Here is a 26,536-nt window from a genome sequence, read left to right as displayed (position 1 = left end):
CGAAGGACTTAACATTAATAATTCCACTTTAGTTATTAATATTACACACTATAGGCCTGGTGCACAAAATTCGTGCAGGGGTGGGGAGTGTCCCTTAGCCCAGCCTGCACCCTCTGCAATCTGGGACCCCTCTCACAATCCAGGACTGATGACTCTCAACTGCCTTCCTTCCTAATTGCCACTAACTGCTTCTGCCTGCCAGCCTGATCCCCTAACCCCTACCATGCCAGCCTGATTAATGCCTAACTGCTCCCCTGCCAGCCCAATTGCCCCTAACTGCCCTCCCTTACAGGCCTGGTACCCCCCAACTGCTCTCCCCTGCAGGCTGGGGTTCCCCCACAAACTGCCCTTCCCTGCAGGCCCAGTCACCCCCAACTTCCCTCCTATGCCAACCTGGTCACCCCCTAACCTAACTGCCCTCCCCTGCAGGCTTGATTGCCCCAACTGCCCTCCCTCCCTTGCAGGCTTGCCCCCTTCCAACAGCCCTCCCCTGCTGAACACCTTGTGGCAGCCATCTTTGACCACATTGGGGCAGCCATCTGTGTAGTGACAGTCAATTTGCATATTACTCCTTTATTAGATAGGATTGCTTTGTTTTGGTTGAGGTAGGTAGGAGTTTAGGGTGCAGACAGTGCCATTAAGTTGGGCCAGAAAGTTAGGATCCTCTTATTTGCTGTTATACTACTGAGCCTGCATGACTAGACAAGGCCCACCACTACACTGACTGTCATTTCCCCAGTTCATCACATATATCTGGTCTGCAACTTTCATTCTATCAGATCCCTGTTTTAACATTTGAATTTGTAAACTCCACCAGGACAAAGCTTGGGCTAGCATTCCAGAGTATGAGTATTCCCAGGTAAAATTTTATTTTTTTAGAATACATTTGAGGTATCAGTGTTTGCCTCATGTGTTTTTTTAAGATCTGAGAAACGAATATATACACATTTGTTTACATATAAGATCTGAGACAAATTCTCTATTCTCATCATTACTAAGGGATGACATTGATAATGTGCCGTTTCAGAGTCCTTTCTTTTATCTCTGGCTAAGAAAAGCTATACTGTAGAGATGTAGTTACAGGTACTAGATTTATCCACCCACTTATAATAACCAAAATCAAAAACAAGAGACAAAATACAAGAAACAATGGTTTTCATGATAAAATATAAGTTTATATTTTCAAATAAACACAAAATAGACCAATTAATTCTGAATAAGTAGTAACAACTTTATTTTAACGCAAAGTGCTGAAATGCCAAAAATATTTTCAGCAACAAGATACCAAAAGTGTGTATCTCATCAACATGAGCTGATTAAAAATGAGGCTGAAAAGTTCGATATAAGTCTTTATACATTTGAAACTTGAATATCAATTTCCCCCAGAACTAAAATTTAAATAACTTTAGCAGAATTTTATCTTCAAAAGTGGGACTCACTTAAATTTTATCTTCATTCTAAAAACCTGAATGCACAATTATCTGGGTTACAGTATTCAATGATAAACTCTAACAGAAAAATTTAAATATAAGAATTCCTTTTCAAACATTAAGTCCACATACTGCAAGCAGAAAACACGGTGTGATGATTTAATTCCTAGTGAAAAGGAAGTCTTGCATATGGTAGGCACTCTATATTTATTCAAATGGACCTAAAATTTACATCATTCCATGAACACTTAAATAAAGCAGAGCTCATAATCTGTATAAAAGAGGTTTGCAAAATACTCCTGTGTGTGAAAGTGCTGTCTTTATAATCTGAAAACACTAAAACCCACCCGCCCACCTTATTTTGCAAGAATATATTGAATATTTTTATTTTATTCAACAAAGAGCATGGAAGTCCAACTTGGAATAATTCAATACTTGAAGTATACTTGGCTATGAAAAAAGCTTGTGAATATAACAAAACAACTTACTGAAGTCCCCAGGGTTATATTTTAGTAACATTGGGTAGCATCTATGATTCACAATTTTATAAAGAATTCTGCTTAGGTTTTAAAATTTATGCACAAAACTTAAATGGGTAAGTAAATTAGTAATTATACTTTTGGCAATTTAAGCTCTAACTTAGGTATAGTTTTTTAAAAGCCAATAATATTCATGACATTTTAAGAGACCATTAATATTTTAAACTTAATTTTAGAATTAATGATGTCCTAAAAAGGCACTGTTTGTCATGCAATAAATTAGTCACACTTTTGAGAAACTATCAATCAACTGTCCCAAGTAAAGCACTTTTAAATGATATATTTCAACTAGCTTGAACTTTCAATGTTTAACTTGAGTCCTATTTTCAAAAATTCACTCTTTTGAATATATCACACACAAGTCCAAGTGAAAACAAGTACATGTACACTCACGCACACACATGCACGCAAGCGTGCACAGAGATGCCTAAATAACCACATAATACATGCAAGGTTCTCCAATTACTATTTTAAGACAACGACACACGAATATTCAAGGAGGTAACAATGGCAGCCATAATATTATGGCACCTTCATATTTGTGCTCCAAATACCAATACACATTAAAATTCAAAAACAAAAAAGGCACAAATATAGTGTTTCCCTATCTGAAGCTAAAGAACAGTTTTCCAATGTTTACTTTTGTATTTATGTAATGTTTAAAACTACTTTTTAAAACAAGTTCTGTTTGGATGACAAAAGAGAAACAGGAGCAGGCTGATAATCAAAAGGCAAGACTGCTCTGGACAGAATCAATGCCTACTGAAAACAATGAATTTTAATAACAAAAAAAGGCTATTAGAGCACTTATTTCAGAATACATTAACAGTTTTCTATCACAGCCTCAAGAACCCACACAATACCAAAAATATACATAATAAATAAAAAAAATAAATCAGCTACTATATGGTTCTGTTAGTATAAAGGTAGGCATTATATTATCTGAAAAGTGGACATTTCTACAAACATGGATCTTCTTACAGCACAGTGTTTGACGTTTTTGGTACAAAATGTTCTACCAAACTAAAATAATACTTATAATAAAAACCTTAAGATTTTCAATAAACATGAAAACAAGTGAGGGAAATCTGAAATGTTCATTATATGGTATTAGTGAAGTCACTATAGTTAGAAATGTAGATTCACACAGTGAATTAATTCACAATGTGCCTTTGTGCATTTGATATACATTGGTATACCAGCTTTTTTTTTTTTATGACAACAAAATTCTATAGCCCAAGGGAGGAGTTTTTGTTTTCTTATAAGACCCAGGCAAAATATAAATTAAAATCTTAGTATATATGTATGTGGGTATGTATTTTTTTAAATTGTACATTGCAAATTTAATGAATTCAATCTTATAGCAAAGTTAAGAAAGTGAATTTCTGCTTACTATAGCACTGATGAATATGTAAGAATCTTTCTTCTATCCCAAGGTATTCTTCCAATTTAAAACTTAAGTTAACATAACAAAGACTCAATGAAATTACAAAGAGCAAAATAAAGATATCTGAAGAAATAAGATCTTTCAAACTCGTTAGTTATGGACAACAAATGTGTATTTGAAAGTGTTGTTCAATGTAAATATGAATCACTCTTGATGTATTAGAATTGCTCGGTGAGAATCTAACAAAGAAATAACAAAAAAAAACCTTTTAAGACTTCAGGATTATTTTCCTTTTGTACTACATTAAAAAACTAAATAAACAAATTATACAAATTTTAATCTGGAGAATAGTTATGTATGCAAATATATAGGTATGTGCATTTTTTTTCCAGTGACACACTTTTCCCCTTGTGGTCCAACATCAATCTTGCCTAAGAAGCACGCTGCCCTAGTTCAGGAGACCAGATGTGGAACAGACCTCCACTGTGAACAGAGCTATCCAACACTGAGCATGTGTATGTGTTTAAAGCTGAAATTCATTTATAATAAAGAACTGGCCCATGAAAAGCAGTTTATAAATAGTTTATCCTGTTCACATTATGCAGAATTTCAGTATCATCCACCACAATGTTAATACAGTAACTGAAACAGAAAAGGAAAAACTAAGGGGATGCGGAAGGTTCAGAATGTGGCCTGACAAGTTTCTGAGGGTTCTCTCCTTTAGTCTGCAAATAGTATCTGTTTGTTGATTTTAGGAGAGTAGACCGTCCAGGATTCACGTATTGTTCAGATGCCTTTTCCAATGTGTGATAAAAAAAAGAGTGAATTTAATTGAAATGGAAACCAATTTAACTACAATGAAGGATATCTTTATCTATTATATCACAAACAGCCAGTTACCTCCATCTGTCTTAAAAAATTATTTCAAAAGTTAAGACACAATTAACTATACCTTATTAATTCCCTCAAAAGCAAAAAAATATATGTACCATTCAGCATACAAAAGTTACACATTAAAAGTGCATATATCTCTCTCTTAATTGGCCCACTCATTGAATTTACATTTGGTCATCCTTACTTTTAACATGTACAGAATTCTTCATATAAATGTAGGCCACTATAAATTAAAAAAAAATTAATTCAGCACAAAACATGCTTTCTTCTTATTGAAATCTTATCTTCAATCAGTTCTCAATAATTGTAAACTTGGATAAACCCACAAAGAAACACAAGCAAAGGTTTGTTATGCTTCTTAGTTTTCTAGACAGTTAACATATAAACATCACAAATTCTACTAAAAATTTGGGCCAACTCATTGCATAATTGCCCCTGAAATGAAAATAAATTAGAACTGAAGCAGTGTATTGCCATAACTTACCTTGAAGGTAAGCAGGTTCTCCTGTATTTATAGAACTCAGGCTGGAGACATTAACAGTTATCTCCAATACAAGTGCTTTTAAGAAACTAGTCTTAAACTTTGAGATAGCATAGCACAAACCCTAGAAAATTAATTTTGCTTTTCTGAAGCTAATGGAAGATCCTTTTGAAACTTAATATCTTCAGTTGTCAATATTACTGCATTATGGAGCTAGTGCAATCCTGCATAGCCTTGGTCAAAATGACAAGGCACAATAAAAAAATTAAAGTATCATATGAACAAGAGAAGTCACTGGAGATAATTTAAGGCCTTGCAGTGAGTTAGAGTATAGTCAGTCTAATTTAAAGCTGAAGAATAAACCATAAATTATCCACCTGAAATGCAAGCCATACGCTTTTTCAGCTTCTGTTCTGTGGACAAGACAACAGAAACAACTCTTGCTTATGGTTTGTCTATTAGAATTCTTCTGGACCTGGAGGAATAAAAGTCAATTCCATTTTTCTACAATTCATGGAAGATTTCAGGACTGTTTTAGCCGTTTGCGTGGAATGCCAAACTGTGGACACTGTGCAGATGCTAGTGCTCGGAAGGCTTCTGCTACTAAATGAGGGTGAGACTGAATCATGGACTTCCACCCTGATGTTTCCATTATGTCCGTTGCTTGGCTGAAAAATAAAATTAAGAGATACTTGTTAAAGAATACTTTTCAAAATGCATTGTTGTCAATTTTTTAAATTTACAGATTTTAACACTGTCTCTGTATGTATTTAAACCACTTGAATTCATTAAAATCTCATTCACAAAATATCTTAGTAGTATTTCTGTAACAATTGAAACTATTAGAATTTCCTGGAAACTCGATTATCCTGAAGCATGTGTCACCTGTCCCCACAATTTTTCCCATTGTTACCATTTCTGAAGTGGCTCTTTCAAGAGCTCTTTTCCCTGGCTTACACTCAGGTTTTTTTTTCTAGAGTTGCAACTTTTGCCCTCTACTCTTTTAATATTCATTATTCATCCTACCGTATCCATTCATTGCAATTTTAACTATTATATTCAATAGTGACAACTACTGATTTGCTAAATCCCAAGTCTCCCACAAGGTTCATTCCCAACCACTTGTTCTCTTTACTTGGATGTGTTTCAAGTTCTAAAAATTCAGCATTGTTAGATAAGAAGAATTCAACATATCTCCCCTAACCCCAAACTCTTCCTCTGTCATTTCCAGTCAGCTAATGCTTCCACCATCCTCTCAGTTCACATTAGCCGCTGATCTCCAAGGGGGCATAGCTTCAAGAATCCACTAAATTAGTGAAAAAAAATTTTTTTTTTTTAATAACCAGCAGTTTACTCCATATAACTAATATCTGGATTCGGACTTATTGTAGATGAACAAAAGGCTTATGCAAACACTTAATTCTATGTAGGCAGATCAACTTTAAGTAAAATACTGATGTCATCTTACTTGTTGTTCCAGTTTTTCCCATCTTTACACCCAAGCTGTCGAAGTACACTGCACCTACATTGAAGATTTAAACACACTTAAAAAAGTCCGGTGAAAAATGTTGAAGGTGTCATGCTGCTGAAATACAAGCATAGCTTACCTATTAATAAAGTCTATGGCTTGTGCTTTCAACTGTTCTGCACTGTGCAAATCTGCAAGGACAAGGGTATCAGCAACATTTTCCACTGAGAGGTTACTACACAAAGCTTCTTCACACAGGACCTTCAGCCGTTCCAGTGCATACTATTCAAAAGGAAAACATAACCATTAAACATTTATTGAAAATAACAAGTTTTAAATACATGATAGTTGGACTTAGAAAATAAAGTTAAAGCACATTATACTTTGAACTAAGAGTATTTTAAAAGTCTTTAAATTATTTTTAACCTAATATGAAGAAAATATTAATGAATATATTCGAGAAAGAACAATTTCTTTAGGAAATTTCAATTTCTATAAGTGTAAAATATTATATATTTTAAAATACAGTTTTATTCTTAAAAATTACATTCACCTTATTACTCAACACTTCTAATTACTTCTCTATTATTGGGTCTAGTAATTATTAATGTCGTTTTTTAACATTCGTTTAAAATCTTGCTTGGCATTGACTTGTATTGACATAACCTTTAAACACGTGGTATCTACAGAACGTGTGAAGTGCAATTAACAAGTTTTGCTTGAAAAAGTTTGTGTTTGGTTTGGTTTTTGTTGCAGAACTAGGGCTAAGAAGATGGCGGATGAAGAGCATATTCGGCACTGCATGCTTTACGAGTTCCAATTAGGAAGAAAAGCAAGTGAGGCTGCAAAAAACATCTGTAGTGCTCTTGGTCAAGATGCAGTTAGCGCCAGAAAATGCCAGCGTTGGTTTGAGAAATTTCGCAAGGGAAATTTTTTGTTAGATGACAAGAGTGGTCGAGGCCGTGTGTCCAATTTTGATCAAGAAGCTCTTCAAGCTCTTTTGGTGCAAAATCCTCAAATTACCCAACAAGAGCTTGCGACAACTTTAAATTGTTCACAAAAAAACAATTTCCAATCAATTGCGTGCACTTGGCAAAGTCCAAAAGTTTGGAAAATGGGTTCCTCATGAGTTGACCGACAACAACCGTAATCAAAGAGTCACAATTTGCAGTTCGCTCCTCTCTCGTCAAAACCGTTTGCCGTTTTTAGAGCAAATTGTTACCGGAGATGAACAATGGGTGCTGTATGTTAATTTGAAAAGGCGGCCTCAATGGTTGGACAAAAATGAGGCTCCGCAGCCCACGCCAAAACCTGACTTGCATGCGAAAAAAGTGATGTTGTGTGTTTGGTGGAATTTTAAAGGAATTCTTCATTATGAACTTTTACCATCTAACCAAACCATTAAAGTGCAGTGTATAGTGCCCAATTGGAGCCCAAGCTTTAAGAGAAAAAGAACCCGCGCTGATTAATCGGAAGGGCATAATTCTTCACCACGATAACGCATGACCGCATACTGCAAGAATCACTGCTGAAAAACTGCGCCAGTTGGAATGGGAAGTTCTCCCTCAACCTGCATATTCTCCTGATATTGCCCCTTCCGATTACCATTTGTTTCGTTCTTTGCAAAACTTTTTCTTGGAAAAAAATTTAATAATGAAGAATGCCTCAAAAATGCATTGACCGAATTTTTTGCATCAAAATCACAAGAATTTTACAACAGAGGGATTAAAATGCTTCCTGAGTGTTGAGCACAAGTAGTAGAAAACAACGGCAACTATATTGTTGATTAAATTTTGTTGTATTGTTTAAATAAATTCGATTTTAAAAAGTATTAGAAAACGACATTAATTATTACTAGACCTAATATAATGAACATGAGTGTACCAACCAGTATACTCACTGCATGTGTCACAATCCAATCCTAAAGAATTACAAAGCTAAAGAAATCATATTCATAACCACTAAAAATCTTTAGTGTATATGTTATAACATCTTTAGTAGCTTTATTGAAGACTAATTAACATACAGTAAACCATACTTATTGAAGTTTATACTTTGATAAGTTTATAGACATATAATCACCATTAAATCAAGATAGTGAACATATTAATCATCCCAAGTTTCCTCCTATACCTTTGTAATCCTTCTCTTTCACCCCATCCCAAGCCAACACCTCATATGCTTTCTACTGCTAAAATTTCGTCCACAAAGTATAATTACTTTGAGATTCATGCGTGTTGTTGCCTGTGTTTATCAAAAGGTTAATGCTTTTTATTGCTGAGTAATATTCCATGTATATAAACATACCACAATTTGTTTATCCATTCACTGTTAATGAACATTTGGGTGTTTCCAGTTTTTAGCTATTACAAAGAAAGCTTCTATAAACCTTCATATATGTCATTATATGGGCATATGCTTTCTTTTCTCTTGGATAAAAACCTGAAAGTGGGTTCACTGGGTCATATGGCAAGTGTAAAATGTTTTAAGGAACAGCCAGTCTTTCAAAATGGTTGTACCACTTTATATTCCCATCAGCAGTGTATGACAGTCCTAATTCTTCTACAGCTTTGGTCTGTGTAATTTCTAGTTATTATGATATGTGTGTAAAAGAATCGTGTGACATTTTCAATTTACATTTCTCTAATGGCAAATGATGTTGAGCATCTTCTGACATTGATTGACATTATTTTGGAAAAAGGCTGTTCAAATATTTTCTATTTTTAGAAATAACATTGATTTTTTAATTGAGTTTTGAGTTCTATATATAATCTGAAATAAAGTCCTTTGTCAGATATCTTCTGAATAAAAGTCATTCATCAAATACATACTGTCCAAATATTTTCTCTCAATCTTTTACTAGTCTTTTTGCTTTCCTGTGACTTTTGCAGAAAGAAGTTTTAAATTGTATTGAAGTCCAATTATCAAATTTTTAATTTTATGTAGTGGTAGGGGCCCAGTGCACAAATTCATGCACCTTGAAAGGAACTAAGGGCTGAGAGGCTGCAGTGGGCACAAGGATGGGTCTCACTGCATCCTCCTTGCCCCTGTCCGGCCCCTCCTGCCATGGCCCCCAGTCCCCTGTCTGCTGGCAGCCCTGCTCCCACTGCCACCACTCCCATGTTCTGATGGCACCAGCCTCGCTCGCACTCACTGACGGCGCGGAGTGACTGGTGCTGGCTGTGGGTGCTAGTAGGGCTGCTGGCCCTGATCGCCTCTCAGGAGCAGGAAGAGATGGAGAAGCCCTGAGGGGTGATTGGGGCCTGCACCTGCTACCCTGTTTCCCTGAAAATAAGACAGTGTCTTATATTAATTTTTGCTCCCAAAGATGCGCTAGGTCTTATTTTCAGGGGATGTCTTATTTTTCCATATGCTAGGTCTTATTTTCAGAGGATGTCTTATTTTCGGGGAAACACGGTACTTGCACCCACTGATTAGACCTGGTGCCAGGCGCTGGTTAGCAGGTGCAAGCAGCAGCTCTAGCACCAGCGGAGGGTGCAAGTGGCAGCACCAACGCCTACTGTGGGTGCAAGCAAGGCCAGTGCAAAAAATTTGAATAATATTCAAACTTCCAGTCCATAAACAAGATTTATCTCTCCAATTATTTTGGCCTGACTGCATTTCACTTAGAAATTAATTGTAATTTTCTGTATACATATCTTGAACAGTTTTTGTCTATGTATTTATTTTTGCCTATGAATTTAATATAGTTGATGCTAATGTAAATAACATTTTTAATTTAAATTTTTATTGAGTTATAGATTCATGTTCAGTTGTGCAACATAATAGATTCTATATACATGTGAGAAAGTTCCCCTCAATGTTAACATTCCATAAAACAAGTACAATAACACTTTACATACACACACACACACACACACACACACACACACACTCACATATGCATATACATGGATGAAAGTCACATGAAAATACTTTTGGAGAAAGCTCCCAATGTGTTCTCAGGATTGAAAACTACTGGCTATAAATTATTTGGCATTTCTGCACTGTTTCCCTACATTAAAAAAAAAAAAATCACCATCATAAAAGAGCATAAAATTATCATTATTTTCTCTTATTACACTATTACATTAAAAAATCAATCTATAAACACAGAGAACTGAATTAGTTAATATAAAAAACTTTAATTATATATGCTATTGTGTGTGTTCTTATAAAATAGTAAAGATACACTAAAACTATTGAGTTTATAATTTATTCTCCCATAAAAAATTTACTTTCTTCCATATAAAGATATTTTTGTCTTATTAAAAAAATTTCACTTCCCTATTTATCCCACTGTATGCTATTTTTAATACCCTCAAGAGCCACCTAATAGTATAAATTGATCCAGTATTTCAAATTATTTGGGGTTTTCATTTGATGACAGTGTCTAGATATATCAGAAGCTTGAGGACATTTTTCAGCTCTTTAAGACCTAATTACTTACTTTGTCTGCAGCTGCCAACAAGTTGTCAGCCATTTTGTCAAGGTTTGGTGCTTTCCCTGTGTAAATGAATCTCATCATTTCTTTAAAAACCTCGGGGTCTACATCGTTTATTTCCACTCGATTCTGATATTAAAAACAACACAAAAGAGTTATACTTAAAGAACACAGGCACGCATACAAACCAAGCAGAAAATTTGACAGTAATTTAAAAGCCCCAAATCTGTACAACTCAAATATAGATTATTTTAAAATTTATCTTCAGTAAGCTATATAGGCAAAGTGAAACACCAATCTAAGAGGAAAGTATATGCACCAAAGACTACCATGTAGAAATATAAATCCAATTTCTTAATTTAAAAGAGTAAAACAAAAGTCTGTAGGCCAAAATAAACCAGCATGCAGTTTCTGACCTCTATCTTAGAGAAAGATGTCTATTAAGTTTTTCTTTGCAGAATTCCTAAGTTGTAATACAAAGCCTAAGAACCTGTAACTAACTACCTTTAAGCAAAAGAATGACCAGGTATCTTGCCTAGTAATACACAATTATGTAAATTGACTGTACCTCTGCTACACCCACAGCCAATTAGAGTGAGTATCAAATTAGAAAGCCAAAGATGGCGGCTGCCTAGCTGCTCCAGGTGCGGAGTGGCCAGGTGAGAGGGAGGGCAGGAGCGGCTAAGGAGCATAGTGCCGCATTGAAGACAAGACTGCAGACTGGAGTCTGCAGTGAAGACGAAGATGGCAGACTCCGGCTGGAGTCTGCAGGGAAGCAGTGAAGATGAACCAGCCTGAGTCTGCAGCAAAGATGAAGAAGGCAGACTCTGGCTGGAGCGAAAGCCTGGGTCCCTGGACCCGGAGGACCAGTGTTGGAAGCAATGGGCCTCTAGTATGAGATAATTCCAGAGCACCCATTACACCTCAGAATTCTCCCTTTTGCAAAATGGCATGTACTATTATCTACTGGCACCTCACCTCTTTGCTTAACACATGCTCAAGTCCAAAGAGGACTAGTTCCTTTTTTATTCCTATATCTTTGTAAATTTGGTTTCTCTCCTGGGATTAATCAAGCTAAATATCAAACAGTAAACAATAGCAAACTTTTCTGAACCTTTGCTAACAATAGCACTTGTCACATCACTGATGTAGCTTGCTTGGAAGTGATCAGAAAGTTGATCATATTACCAGCCCAGACCAACAATCAAAGGAAAGAAAGCAGCTATTTTGTTGCAGCCTCTAGTTCTACAGAAAGAATAAAGCTGAGCCCATGTAAGTCCAATTAGAGCACTAAGGATCATTCACATGTAATGCAACCAGCATACAATCAACCTCTGATCTTTACTCTGGCATTTCAAGAAAGACAGGTAACAGAGAAACACCTGGGAAAACCAAATGGGTATTATTTTGAGTACAGCTAATTTGTAATAATGTAATTTATGCCATTTTTTGTTAAATCTAAGAAATAGCAACTTATAATAGTGGCTAAAACGTACGCACTATTTCTGCTCTAGAAAACAAATTCCAAAATCAACTTATAAAATCTAGAAAGGAGAAATATACTTTTTAAATATATATATATTTTTATTGATTTTGAGAGAGAGAGGGAGACAAATAGAAACATTAATGAGAGAGAGAGGTGTTGATTGGCTGCCTCCTGCCCACCCCCTACTGGGGGTCTAGCCCATAACCTAGGCATGTGCCCTGACCAGGAATGAAACCAGGAATCACTTGGTTCATGGGCTGATGCTCAATCACTGACTCACACCGGCTGGGCAAGAAATAGACTTCTTAACCAGAGAACTCCCAAATAGCTATGCCACGAACAGTCATTTGATAACGACCCTTTTGGATATCTACTTATTTTTCTACCAAATGGATACCCAAATAGCTATTATTTAAAATATTCATCCACTTTAGGTTACATTGACTGTTCTGTTAGAGAACCCATTTTTCCCATCTTTCTATTTTTTTCTAAAATCATAGCATAACAACTGAGAACATGCACTGTACAGTCCACTATTCTACTTTTGCACCAATTTATTGTTAACCCTTAAACTATGATTACCTTTTTGCTTTCTTCCATTTCATGTTCAAACATTGCATTAAAAACTGGGGATCGAGCTGTAACAAGATTAAGCATCATTATTTAATGCATACATTTATAACAGAAATGTACTATATTACCCAAAAGTAGAAAGTACCTGCAAGTACAGATTTATGAGCTCTAAATTCGTGTCCTCTCACAAAAAAACTGCAATCTGTAAATCTTGTGTTTTCCCAGAGATTACCTAAATCTTCTGCTAGTCGACATTCAGGAACCTTCAAAGTATTTGTATTAGTATGCCCTGATATATTTACTGAATCTTGGACCACACTCACCTAATAAAAAAGGGACAGTAAGAAAAACACTTTTACAATTTAATATCAATAATTAGTTACTAAGACTATACTTAAATTTCTTATCATTAAAATTATTTGAACAAGTAAATGCATTCTTGCTAAAGATGCTAATACCTGATAATTGAATTTAAGGATACAGTTTAAAGGTTGTAAAGCTACAGTCTAAGATATACAATTTGGGAAGTATTTTAAGTGCTATTCCTACATGTTTCAACTCTGGTAAAACTGATTTAAATATATAGTTAAATTGATTTAAATTTTGAAGTATAAGAATTCTCACAAAAGCAACTATAGTTATTAAAAGTTCATGGGATCTTTTATTTTTTTAAAAATCAACATTAAGAATACAAGTATGATTTAGTTTGATTTTCAGACCTTTTATTTACCTAATTAACGAATCAATAAAAACTGATATAATTTCAATATTGCTTTTATACAAACTCAAATATAAAATATGGATTAAGTTATTTCTCAGATGACCACTGTCTACTGAATATCTTTTTTTTTTTTAATATATTTTATTGATTTTTTTTTACAGAGAAGAAGGGAGAGAGATACAGAGTAAAGAGTTAGAAACATCAACGAGAGTCATGGATCAGCTGCCTCTTGCACGCCCCCTACTGGGGATGTGCCCTTGACCGGAATCGAACCCGGGACCTTTCAGTCCACAGGCCAACGCTCTATCCACTGAGCCAAACCGGTTTCAGCTATTGAATATAATCTTAAAACACTATTAAGTCTTATATATCACTTTAAAAGAATTCTACTATAAGAAATTTCAAATTACATTTAATAAATTGAAGAAAATACTACCTCAACACGAATATGTTTTAGAGTAAATAAATCATTTTTTTTTAAAAAGTGCTATATTAGCCATTGTTTTTAAACTTTTAAGTTTTGTGGTCATTTCTTTCTTTTTTTTTTTTTAATCCTCCCCCAAGGATATTTTTTCCATTGATTTCTAGAAAGAGAGATGAAAGGGAGGGAAGACAGAGAGAGAGAGAAACATCAATGTAAGAGAGACACACTTGCCCCTACTGGGGCTGGAATCCTGCAACTGAGGTATGTACTCTTGACAGGAAATTGAACCTATGACCCTTCTGTCTATGGGCCAACACTCTAACCACTGAACAACCAGACAGAGTTGTTGTTTTTTCTGCAGCAATAGATACGTATGTTCATTTGAAAACATTTCAAGTGGCTTTTATTAAATAAGAATAGATATAAATAAGGACACATATAAACTATGTAGAAAATGTAAATTACAAACAGGTAAATTGGACCAAACTACTAACATGCTAACACAAAGTTTAATAATAATCCAGTATAAAATATCTGGAGAATATTAAATCTCAGAAGTTCTCATTCATCTAGTATAAACATGTATCTCACTCATGTCAATGGGCACTTACAAAGAAAATTTTTATTGAGGTATTTTTAATTAATAATTTTTTCTTTTCAACTTGTATTATTAACCTTTTGGAATCATGTGTCATAGAAAACATCTAATCAATCACCTTATTTGGTAAAAGCTTTCAAAGTGAGAGCAAGAGAAGGTAACCAAAGTGTCCTAAATCACAATGCTAGTCAGTATCAGAGGGAGAGTAGACCTATATTCCCAGATTCCATTTTTACAGCACTCTTTGTACTGCACAATATTTCTTTAGATATACTTTTTTAAAATTAACAGTACTACTTTAGTGCAATTATGATTCAGAAAGGATTTATCACAACACTCTTGTTAGATGCTTTCCTAAATATAAGTGCCAAAATATTTTGTATATAAAAATTTTCCCAGTCTATTAAGTTTTTAATTATCCAAATAGTTTCTAAAATTCTATTAACTACAAAATAGAAAAAAGCATCATCAATCTTTACTTGATTGCCCTGTTACACTGTTATAATTTAATGATACATAAACCAAATATGTTAGTTTTAATACTCAGGATTTAGTTAGGGATCAGTTTTTTATCACAGTATTTATTTGTTCATAAAAAGCATTTCTTTGAGATTTCTACTAGACAGAAGGAACTCCATCAGTTCAATTACTTGCATAAAGTATGCAGAGGAGTTATAAAAATGTAATGATATTTAATTTAGGAATGGATTTCTTAGATTCTATACATTGCCTATTACGCTAACTCAAAACAGCACATTTAATGTAAAAATCTGATAACAGAAGAAATAAAAGCATCAAAAAATAAAGCCATTATTATCAGGCTAGAGCGTGATGTTACATTTGTATTTTGTATATGTAATTATAATTCAAAAGAATTTATATTATTGACATACACATCTATTGTCATAGCAACCACATATTTTAATTAAAACATTCCATTCTTCAAAAGGTATTCAAAGGACTATTTATGGAACAGAAGTTAATAATCTAATTAAAAAACGATATGCGTTACATTTTGATAATTATTTTCTTGATATCTATATTAAGAAGTTGGTTAATATTTTAGTTTGTCTCTGGTACATATTCAAATAGGGGTAATAAAACATTCTCACTGAATGGAACCTAGGGTAAAAAATTCAGAAAAAAGGCTGAGATTCTTCCTGAGGTTAAATTATTGTTCTTTCAAAATAAAAGGACAAATGCACAGTACTCAAAATTGACTACTACTGCTGCAAAGCAAAACCTCAAACTCATTTGACAGTTCTTTTCCAAATTTGCTTTTGGCTCAACTCTGAGACTACTATTCAGACTAAAAAGAAACATGTGCAGGCTCTTCTCAACTACAAGTACTCTGAAAATCTGGGTTTCCTCAGTGTGGAATTAGGTGATGGCTGGCTCCAATTTAAAAAAAAAAAATCTCAACTCTCTAAGTTAATTCTGAGAGCTAGCAATTTACAAAGGTGTATAGGACTGCAAGTTTTGCTGCTCGAGTTAGCTACCTAACCATCCCTTCACACTGGTTCCAAAGTAAGAAAGTTTTAACAATGCGATTTCACAACATCTTTTAGAATAGTGGGTCTTAGATTTTTTGATTTTCCTAAATAGGTGGTATCCTTTTTTAAAATCTGGGTGACAGAAACAATGTTGTCAGCTTTTCATTTTGGTATGAAAGAGCTTTTTAGAGAATAAAAGCCAACATTAAAAATATTTTAAAACTGAAAGAATATCTTGGCAACAAAAAGTATTTATGTGTGCATATCTATATCTGTATATCTATCTATCTATCTATATCTATCTATCTATCTCTCTATCTATGTATCTCTCTATCTATTTATCTATCATCTATCTATAGCTCACCCTCACCGCTGAATATGTATCATAGAATGGCATGGGTCTGTAGACTATAAGTTTATTTAAAATCTTTTGGATTTAAAAAAATGAATTAATCTAAACAATATTTTATATTTCCTTTTTTTCCCCAACTTGTTCCTCAATTCCTGCCCTTTGTATCACTTTGGGAGAGAAGGCACAGAGCTGTTACACAGCTACGAATTTCTACCCCTGGCTACTTGATTTACAGTATGGAACTTGCAAGATTAAGTTATGTCTTGCACAAAAGAAGTAGCACCAAACTGCCTTACCTGTCTACAGCACCACTTGCAGGGGAGGGGGAGGAGGCAGTTCTTTACGTAGGGCAGTGCAATGCTTCCTCCTCTTCTGCAAGCAGTGCTGGAGATGCTGTAGAAGGAAGGGCATCAATGAGAGGTGTAAAGAAATGGTGGAGGGCATGAGGAATGTTTGTTCAAAGTACTTTTTGCCTTCCTATGCCTAATATGGTGCCCAGGGTATAAATGTCTACACTGATAAAAGCGTACTTAATTACAGTATCCAAACTGGAATCTGCCAACTTAAAATGTATATCACAGTGGGTTCTATTTTAAGGTCACTAGTATGCATAATGTATGTTGTAGTGGGTTCTATTTTAAGGTCACTAGCGTGCACAATCTAGCAGATAAAAAATATACCTCAAAAAAAGTATATTTTTAATTTCAGCCTTTATTCTGAATTTCTTCATTGTCTAGGTTCCAATAAAACATGCTTAAGAACAATACTGTAAATAATATTTCAATTCTAAAAGAAGAAATATTACCTCAAAAAGTTAACATTAAAAGTTAATCGTAAAAGTCTTTACAAAAAGACTTTTAGCTATAGTAGTTTTTAATTGGATTACATGACTTTTAAGGTTTTTTAAACTCTAAGATTATAAGATTTAAAAAAAATTAATATGCTAAAATTCAAGATAACTACTAAGATACTTACAAATTTTATATTAAGGATGCTACAATTTTAAAATAATATGACATTTATTTAAAATTCTTCTTAGAATCTCTATTGATAATAACTAGTTATTTTTTAAAATTATTTAATAATCATTTCTGCTCAAGACATTTGTGGTATGTACTTTATCAACCAAATAATTGTATTCATAACTCATCACACAGTTCACTTAACTCGTCTAAGTGAAAATAAGATGTACCATATTTGCACTATATCGTCTCTGGGGCCATGTTTCAATTATTCTTCTAACAGTATAATGGCATACAATTAGTTTGCAATCTTGCCAAGAAAATTTACACATTTTCTATGAAGAAATTAAAGCTAACTTAGTAGTAGTTAAGGAAGTTACTAAGTTTCCAAAACACTCATCTGCCTACAATAACCTATTGAAATATATTTAATACTGAGTTTACTTGATTATAACCTATTAACTGACACTTCTTTGAAAATTTATCAACTACTTTAAAATTTTTCAATAAAATTATGTAATCAATGCATATTCTTTATAAACTCTACAGGTAACATAATTCTAGAATTCACTCCAAATCTCAACCATTTGTATATATAAAACTAAATAATGATAACATGCAGACATGGGCATACTTAAAAATTTGAGAAGCTATTGATAAAAACATTATTTTATTAAATGAACCATACTACTTGAATGAATAACAAACTTCCCAATCTTTTTTCAAGCAGTTCACTGTTCAAGTATGGTTTCAAACTGATAAATTACTAATAATGTTTTAATGTTTAATATGTCCAATCTGAATATGGCAAAAAATATTCAGCATCTACGTCAGAATTATTCATAGTGATGAAGGTATTTACATTTTTCAAATAAAGATATACACACCCATTGTCTTCCTATAAGAAATGTTTAGTATGTATTAGTATAACTGCATATATATAACTTACAAGAAGAGATATGACCAAATTTTTTCATAGTGGGCTACTATACTGATTTCTAAGACAATCTAGTCAGCTTTTCCTGGTAAAATATTTTCAAATGAAACCTTATCAATTATCCCAGTTATTTTTTATAATATAGCCAATATTGTTGTGGTTTATAATTTTGCTTCATCGCTAAAAATAACCAAAAAGTTCCTTGAAATAAAAAAATGTACCCACCTCACAAAATAATGTAAGCTTGTCATCTGGTAAAAGACCATTAGCTTCATCAAGCAAAAAATCCCTTCGAATGAATTTTTTAAAACCCCAGTCCTTTCCTTGTACAAATCGATATGCTCTTTGGCTTTCTGGTAGGAAACAGAATAGAAGTTTAAATAAAACAAATATCCAAGAGACATTTTTGTAAATGATAACACGTTAAGTAAATATGAAAAAAATAGTAAGAAGTACAGATATTTGTTTTCATAAATAAAATGTGTCATCAGAGTTATATCAGGTAGAGCCAAATCATTCCTCAGCACTACTCAAATTTTGGCCATCAAATGAGCTCACTTTCAGATTCCTGAATCTCTAGGTAGAAGAAAATGCAGATCAAATCTTATGGATAAGAAAGATGTAGGCCCTATAATAATAAAGTAAGATCAAAATACACTGGCATGGGCATATTGTTCATCATCTACCATCAGCACCTGATTACAAACACAACACTCATTTCCTTCTTCTCCCTTTAAAAGCAGATGCTCTAGTCATCAGGAAATCCTTTAAGCTTAAGCTTTTCTGGGGCATCCATCCCACTGACTTAAGTTTACTGAACCAGAAGACACCAATTAAGTGGTGAAAAGCTAAATAATGTCATTTATCATTCCCGGGTCTTTAGACATAATCCCCTAAAAACAATTTTCATAATAGTCTAAAAGACGGTTTTTAGTATAATTTAATAAATGTCTGTAGTAAATGTTTCAAATACCTATCATAGTAGTATATAATAACTGTATACTCTGAAATAAACAAGATCCTCTACAGTTAAGTATTCACTATCTGTTACACAAAAAATTAATTGGAGGTGTAACCAGTAGTAAATATAATTAAAACACACTATGTTATGTGTGTATCCCATCAAAATTCTTATGATGAAGCCATACTGTTACATGATTCCTGGGCTGGAAGAATAGGGAAACTGAGAGAGAAAAGTTAAAACAAAGCCAATTTTGCAGCCAGCTTGTAACTAACAAGCCATTATCTTCCCCAGCCAAGGACAGGAGAGCAAATAGTTAAAAAAAACCACAACAAATACCTCCCCTTAGGAGAGAATGCAGATGGGGGGAGGGGGGAGGAGGAGGGGAGAGAAAGGAGAAAAGGGCAGTTTTACTCCCTAAGTAGAGAAGCCAGCAGTCTGAAGGCTTAGGAAGACAAAGTTGCCTGTTGCTTCTCATGATTTCTAGGAAGACCACAATAAAGTAAAAAAAAAGGACCTTGAGAATTAACCTGTACCAAAATATTAAGCAAAGGTATTTTGAAACCTACAGACAAGAAGGTATATAAGCCTTGGACCCCCTCCCAACTTGCTCTTCAGAATAGCTGAGTGCCCATCGGTGCTTCATAGCCAGATGTATATGGGTTTGCTTGCTTTGCTTCTTTAATAAAGGTGGCATGCTTTAAAATGGGCTTTTCACAATACAGTCAAGGTCTCTCGTATAAATTCATTTATATGGAGACAAGGATTGAAGTTGGGAACAGCCCTCTCCTCCTGACTCAGGGTGCTGTCGGGACAGCTCTCTGGAGTTGGTGAGAGGTGCCTATAACAATCCCTCCCAATGTGATGGTCATAGTTAGGAGATCAGTGATTAGAACTAGATAAGTCCATGAGGGTGGAGTCCTCATGAATGGGAATGCTGCTCTAATAAAAGACCTCACAAAGCTCCCTAACTGCTTCCATTATGTGAAAACATGGGTAGTCCACAACCCAAAAAAGGATCTTCATCAGAATCGGACCACGGTGGCACCCTGATTTTGGACTCCCAGCCTCTAGATCAGTGAGAAATAAATTTCTATTGTTTATAAGCTATCCAGTCCGTTGTATTTTGTCATGACAGCCTGGACTAAGACACTCCCACTGTCTTAAATGCCAGATAATGTGAGAATACATGTGAAACTGTATTACTTTGGCAATAAAATATATTATTAAATAGTATGTATTTAGAGGAGGTTATTTCGTGATGTTAATTTGATTCTGTGAAAACACTTAAAATGTGGCAGTTATGACATGTTGTCCTACTATGCACATTATACATCTTCTTTTGAAACTCCAGGTACATGATTTTAGCAGGTTACATATGGGAACAAGTCTTAAGGCTAAGAAAAACTGACTTCCTTTCAGTCAATGTTCTAGTTACTATTTTTTTTTAAAAAATTTAGAGACAAAATAGCAAGACATTAAAAATCTTTCCAATATTCTTCAGATTTTATCTAACAAAAATAGCAAGGGAGAAGAGAAATATTTCCTGAGCACCTATTACACATGCCAGGCATGGAACCAGCAACTGTGTTTCCAAGTGACAAGTGAATGTCATTTTAGAACATGAGAAAATTAAATTTTTAACATTATTTTAAGTAATTTTACATGTCTATGAAGTCTAAAACTTACTACAAAAACTACAGCTCTACCCTGGTATTTAAAATTAATTAATAGCCAAATTAAATGTTTCAGGTTAAGCAGACCTCATTGGGAAAAAATATCCTAAGTTTTGCAGGCAAACATGCAGAAGTCACAGCAGGTAGTTACAGAGTCTTGTTCAGTTTGCAAATCACTTACCCATTGCTTTTGTTTCTTCCCTTTTAGCGTTCAGAAGGGAAAATTTGAATTTTGCTCGAACTTCACTTTTTGGGCAGCTGACTAAAAGTAAATATAAGGACAAGTAGTCTTTACTTTCATCATCTAATCCTTTTGGATTTACCCTCAGGCACCTAAAATAAAACAACAGACTTACATGGAGGAATATAATACTTGAAACATTCAGAAAAGAGAGGCAATACTGAAATCATTTGTTAATATCCCAACAATACCCCCCAGTTCTTTACAATTCTCTATACTATTCTTAGAAATCTAAGATAAAATAGACTAATATCTATTCAGGAACAGTAACAACAAAACAATAAAGTAGCCAATGATAATATCTAAACTCTAAGCAAACAAAAATCTTACCATTTCATTTTGTCACTTGGGCTAGATGAGAACGTTGAACTTTTTAACACTTCACCCATTTCTTCTCGACAAAAACTGAAGTTATTAATGGTCCACATGTAGGAAAATTTTACTACTTTAACCTAAGAGAGTAAAAAAAACACTTTCATAATTAACTGTAACATGTTAAACATCCTGTCACATGCTAAATGACCCTGTCTTTTAACATTTCTAATAACTATACCAAAGTACTTCATAATAGTTTCAAAATACTATAAAATTTGTAAGTAACATAAAGTGAGGCATTTTTACAACATGTACCTGTGTATAACACCAGCTTTCTGCTATAGGAGCAGTAGACATATCTCCAGGGAGAGGTGGGGTGGGTTCCCGAGACATTGCCGCTTTATTGTAGTCTTCCAAGATTTATGCACTATCCCATACAGCTGAGTATTTTACTACAAAGGAAAAAAGTTTTATTTACTGATCAAAAAGCTTACCTGACTAAATTCAGGGAAGAAATATTTAAACAATCATAAAACAATTATATGGGAACATGTATTTCATTATTTTTATGATTTTAACATAACACTAGAAACATAAACAAAGCTAATATTTGTAGATAAGATATACCGTATACACTAATAAGAGAAACATGCAAATTGACCATCCCTCCGCTATGCCCACCAGCCAATCAGAGCAAGTATGCAAACTAACCCAACAAAGATAGCAGTTAATTTGCATTTGCAGGCACTGAGCAAAGACTGAAGACAGCATAGAAGGAAGCCAAGCTCTGCAAAAGGGAACAATGCTGCAGAGAGGCAAGTGGGGCAGTAGAGATGGGAGAGTTCCCTTCTCTGCTTAGCTCTGGCCATAGGAAGCCCTATTCTTGCAGGAATCTTCCTGCAACGGGTCTCTAGTTATTTTATAAAGGTAAACTTACCAAAATATCATTAATCAAAAATTATATAGCTTAATAGCATGATCATAAATACAAAATCACAAAATAATATGGAAACAATATTTGATTCACCTTCCTTCATCTTTTTATTGACATATTTGCAAAAATCCAAAGGGTTCTAAAGTCAGAAGAGCTTTGGAAATTATAAATATTGATCTACTCATCTGGTAGATGCCAAAATTTTGACCAATGAAACACAGATGGGACATAATTATAATGCTGTGCAGTAAGAAATACATAGATTTCCACAAAAGTCTAATTTTATTTCAGAATAAAATTCCATTACTATCAATTTGTTTGCTATTAAAGACTATGTATCATATCATAGAATTTCCTCCCAGTTAGCTATTCTCATACTATATCCATTTGGATGCATAATTATTTCCTGATAACCTAGCCAGGACATTAATGTCTAGATGATTTTGCTTTGTATCTTGGAAAGTCTATGAAGGAGCTGCATATGTAACTTTGCAGTGGTCAAGGTGGTGGTAGTGGGGGTGGTGGTGGTGTGACAATTACATTCTAACATAGAAACTCAAATCTGGAGAACCCTCTTTTCATTTAAGAATAATTAATAAGGAAAGAAAACCTCATGAGTCCTATAAAAATAAAAATAAATTATTGGGGGGGGGGGAGGAGTGTAGGGTGAGAAAGGGGAGAATTTCAACCAAAATGGAGAAGAAAGTATTTGCTATATGTCTATACCCAAAGAAATAACAGTGTAAAATGAGGAAACAAAGATTGAAGAAAGCCACCTGAAATATACACAGAATCAGCTGGTTGGCTCAGTTATTGAGTGTCAACATATGAATCAGGAGGTCATGGTTCAATTCCCAGTCGGGGTACATCCTGGGTTGTGGGCTCGATCTCCAGTGTGGGGTGTGCAGAAGGCAGCCAATCAATGATTCTCTCTCATCATTGATATTTCTTTCTCTCCCTTCCTCTATCTGAAATCAATCAATAAATATGTGTGTGTGTGTGTGTGTGTTTGTAAAACTACAAATGAAGATGTTAAAAATATGCACTAGACTTGAAGTTGTGGCCTCATGAAGCAGATGAACCTTGTTGAAACCTGCCCGATCTCTTGATGTTTCGCAAAGCTTTGTGCTTGTCCAAAGAGCCTATTATTTTTTAACTAGAGGCCCAATGCACAAAATTCATGCAAGGGTAGGCCTTCCTGTCCATGGCTGCCGGCACCAGCTTCCCTCCGGCACCTAGGACCTGGGCTTCCCTCTGGCAGGCACCCGGGACCCGGGTTTCCCTTGCAGCCTCGGCTTCATTGGGAAGATCATCCAGTCTAATTAGCATATTATGCTTTTATTATTATAGATAGTTCCCAGTAGTGAAGTATTTGCCAATACTTGTCATTGTCCCAAATGGGAGGATGTAAGCACCTAGATACAGGATGACTGGCAGCCATGCTCTCAGAAAGCAGCTTTTAAAAGTATGCAAATATATAGTCTGTGGGACCCTGCTATCCATCAGAGCCAGGTGATCTGGAGGTGTCCCCTGGTGGCAATTGCAAAAATAAGGGCTCCAGATACTTATAAAAGCTTTTTTTCTGGAGCAAGGCAGAGGGAGAACACCAAGAGGTGTGCAGAATCTATAATCCTTGAAAGCAGCTATTTAGGACACTAGACCTGTGCCAAATGTAAGGCCTGCCCCTCAGGCCAAAGCTCTAAGTCTAAGACAAGCAAAGAGGTCTCGTCTGATCAGTAAAGCTTTTGGCTGTCTGTCCCCTTTCCTTCAGATCTGGTTTGCTACTTTTAGCTGACAAAGGCATAGTTTCCCCACCAGCAGACCCAAATCCAATTCACCTATCTGGCAGCAAAGATACTTGGTTTTTCTGCCTAGCCCCAGGCTGGTAAAACTGGAAATAGGAGTAGAAATATGAGTTGGATATTTCTCTTAAGCAAATTCTAATTTGCTAATAAGCAAATCGACCAAACAGCGGAATGATTGGCGGAATGACTGGTCACTATGACACAAACTGACCAGCAGTGGTAGATGCTCAACACAGGAGCTGCCCCCTGGTGGTCAGTGTGCTCCCACAGAGGGAGCGCTACCCAGCCAGAAGCCATGCTCATGGCTGGCGAGCACAAGGGCAGTGGTGGGAGCCTCTCCCGCCTCTATGGCAATGCTAAGGATGTCTACTGATGGCTTAGAAAAGGCTAATATGCAAATAGACCAAACGGCAGAACAACGAACAACTGAATAACTGGTCAGTATGATGTGTGCTGGCCACCTGGGGCACACACAGAACATGGTTGGCGCCAGCAGCAGGTGGCAGAGCATGAATAAATGGCAGGTGTCAGCCATGGCAGGATGGTGGAGCAGGTGAGTGAGGGCACCACACCAAGGTGGGCGCTGGTCGCTATCAGTGGGGCAAGCTTCTGCTAGTTACTGAATTCTTTGTTCCTGTGTGCTGTGGTCCCACCCAGCACTCACAACTGCTGCTGGTGGTGGCCCCACTTGCACCCACTGCCGGAGCCAGAGCCGCTGCTCACACCCACTGCCAGCGCCAGCCCCAATCGCTCTATGCCGTCAACAGGTGCGAGGGATCTGCTTTGGCAGAAGCAGGGCTGCTAAAAGACAGGTGATTGGGGGCCTTGAGGGGAGGGGCTGAGTGGGAGTGCAGAGAATGGGCCGAGACCTGCCCCTGTGCCCACCACAGCCTACGTACGGCCCACAGTTCCTTTCAAGGTACATGAATTTGTGCACTGAGCCCTAGTTCATATATAAAAGCAAATAAAATAAAAGGTAAAAAAATTGTTTTCATTCCAGCTACTCCTTCAAATGTATAGTTGTGGGATGGAGACATGGAGAACGCTAGTGAGCAGACTGCATCAGTTATCACTTACAAGGCATTATGTACCAACACTGTTTATTCTTCAGCAACTCTATGAGATGGGGTGGTAATAATCTCATCTTAACCATGAGAAAATTATTAGATTGGCTAGCTTACTTTACACTTTAACCAGAAAGTAACTGAACACAAATTTATCTGGCTCTAAACTCTATACTTTTCCACAGAATCATGTTAAATCTTCTAATGTTATTGAGCTAAAATAGCCCTTAACTATCTAGTGCCACTCTTAATTAATAGATGAGGATAAAGATGAAAAATAGGTTAGACTAGAAAAATAAACTGTCCATGCTTACACTTAGATAATTAGGAGAAAAAGATGTCCCAATATTCATTTCAGTGCTACTTCCAGTATTCTATTTTTTCCTTTTCTACAAAAGAAAAAAAAAAAAAAAAGATAGTAGAATATCCACTACAATGAGGATACTCAAGATTTCTTATTCTTGTTCCTACAGAAAAGCTTGCAGAAAGAGAGAGAACAACCAAAATAAGATCTAGAGGCTATAAAATAAGCAATCTATACCAATTACCAAATAAGTAAAGGATTCTTCCATGTAATTTTTTAACAAAATATTTGCATGTCAGAATTAATGTTCTATAAGCACATCATAGACACATCCATAGCTATAGAAATTATAAGAATTTCAAATATTCAGAAAACATATAAAGAATCTGTCAAAGAGCCATCTTTTCACCATTCTTGTATATCCAACCCTACCACTATCATCAAATCTTCTCCCCTACCAGAAGTTATCTATATCCTGAATTTGTTACACCAATGACATTATGTACCACCACAGTTTATTCTTTAGCAACTCTATGAGATGGGGTGGTAAAAATCTCAATGAATTCTTTCATATTCTTATTATTTTTCTGTGAATCCTACACTGTAGAGAAAGAAGTTCACAGATATGTTATAAAGTATATGCACATAGAATTCAATAAAAATGGCAAAGTGGGGAATTCTAAAACTCCATTCTTTCACAAAAGCAATGAATATGCTGACAGTAACTATCAGAATCAGTTTTTTGGAACTCCAGAATCAAATCAACACTTACAATCTAGGAATTGCTTAATGAAGAATGCAGCTGCAGATTTTTAGGGTAAAACTGGTATTTAACATACTCACTTACCAGGCTCCCCTCCCCAATTCGGCAACAGTCATGAAGACTTCGGCCTGGTGCAGACTGCTGTTACCAGCGGGAACTACACACATATTAGATCTAATCGAAAAGAACGGTGTGGTTGTGTGCTTTTTCTAGTCTGGTAAGTCCCTAAAGATTCAGTTCAAGGTTTTAGCTTTGTTTCACCTTCCCTGGAGCTTCCGCAGGGG

At 35.3% G+C, this 26,536-nt stretch overlaps 1 protein-coding gene across 3 annotated transcripts in view; it reads right to left on the bottom strand.

The window, feature by feature from the left end:
• Nucleotides 1-1,210: 1,210 nt before the first annotated feature.
• The window catches only part of SPOPL (speckle type BTB/POZ protein like), a 46,517-nt gene continuing 21,191 nt past the window's right edge, over nt 1,211-26,536 (bottom strand). Inside the window, exons 2-12 of one of the 3 annotated variants that reach the window (XR_014795795.1) lie at nt 21,698-21,834; nt 21,398-21,519; nt 21,008-21,159; nt 18,415-18,542; nt 12,848-13,025; nt 12,712-12,767; nt 10,650-10,772; nt 6,339-6,481; nt 6,200-6,253; nt 5,109-5,399; nt 1,211-4,150 (exon numbers count right to left, since the gene is read on the bottom strand). Coding sequence is in view for 2 of the 3 variants with exons in the window: in XM_084892847.1 (XP_084748973.1) it covers nt 5,255-5,399; nt 6,200-6,253; nt 6,339-6,481; nt 10,650-10,772; nt 12,712-12,767; nt 12,848-13,025; nt 18,415-18,542; nt 21,008-21,159; nt 21,398-21,519; nt 21,698-21,775 (1,179 nt within the window). In the remaining variant the exon portion in view is untranslated. Of the gene's footprint in view, nt 5,400-6,199; nt 6,254-6,338; nt 6,482-10,649; nt 10,773-12,711; nt 12,768-12,847; nt 13,026-18,414; nt 18,543-21,007; nt 21,160-21,397; nt 21,520-21,697; nt 21,835-26,536 lie in introns of all 3 variants that reach the window. The other 2 variants (XM_084892848.1, XM_084892847.1) reach the window with 2 other exon arrangements.

This window comes from Pipistrellus hanaki, assembly GCF_964339955.1.
Source record: "Pipistrellus hanaki genome assembly, chromosome: 8".
In the NCBI taxonomy this organism is placed as follows: Eukaryota; Metazoa; Chordata; class Mammalia; order Chiroptera; family Vespertilionidae; genus Pipistrellus; species Pipistrellus hanaki.
Note: the sequence above shows the minus strand (reverse complement) of the source record. Positions and strands in the feature narration are given on the sequence as shown.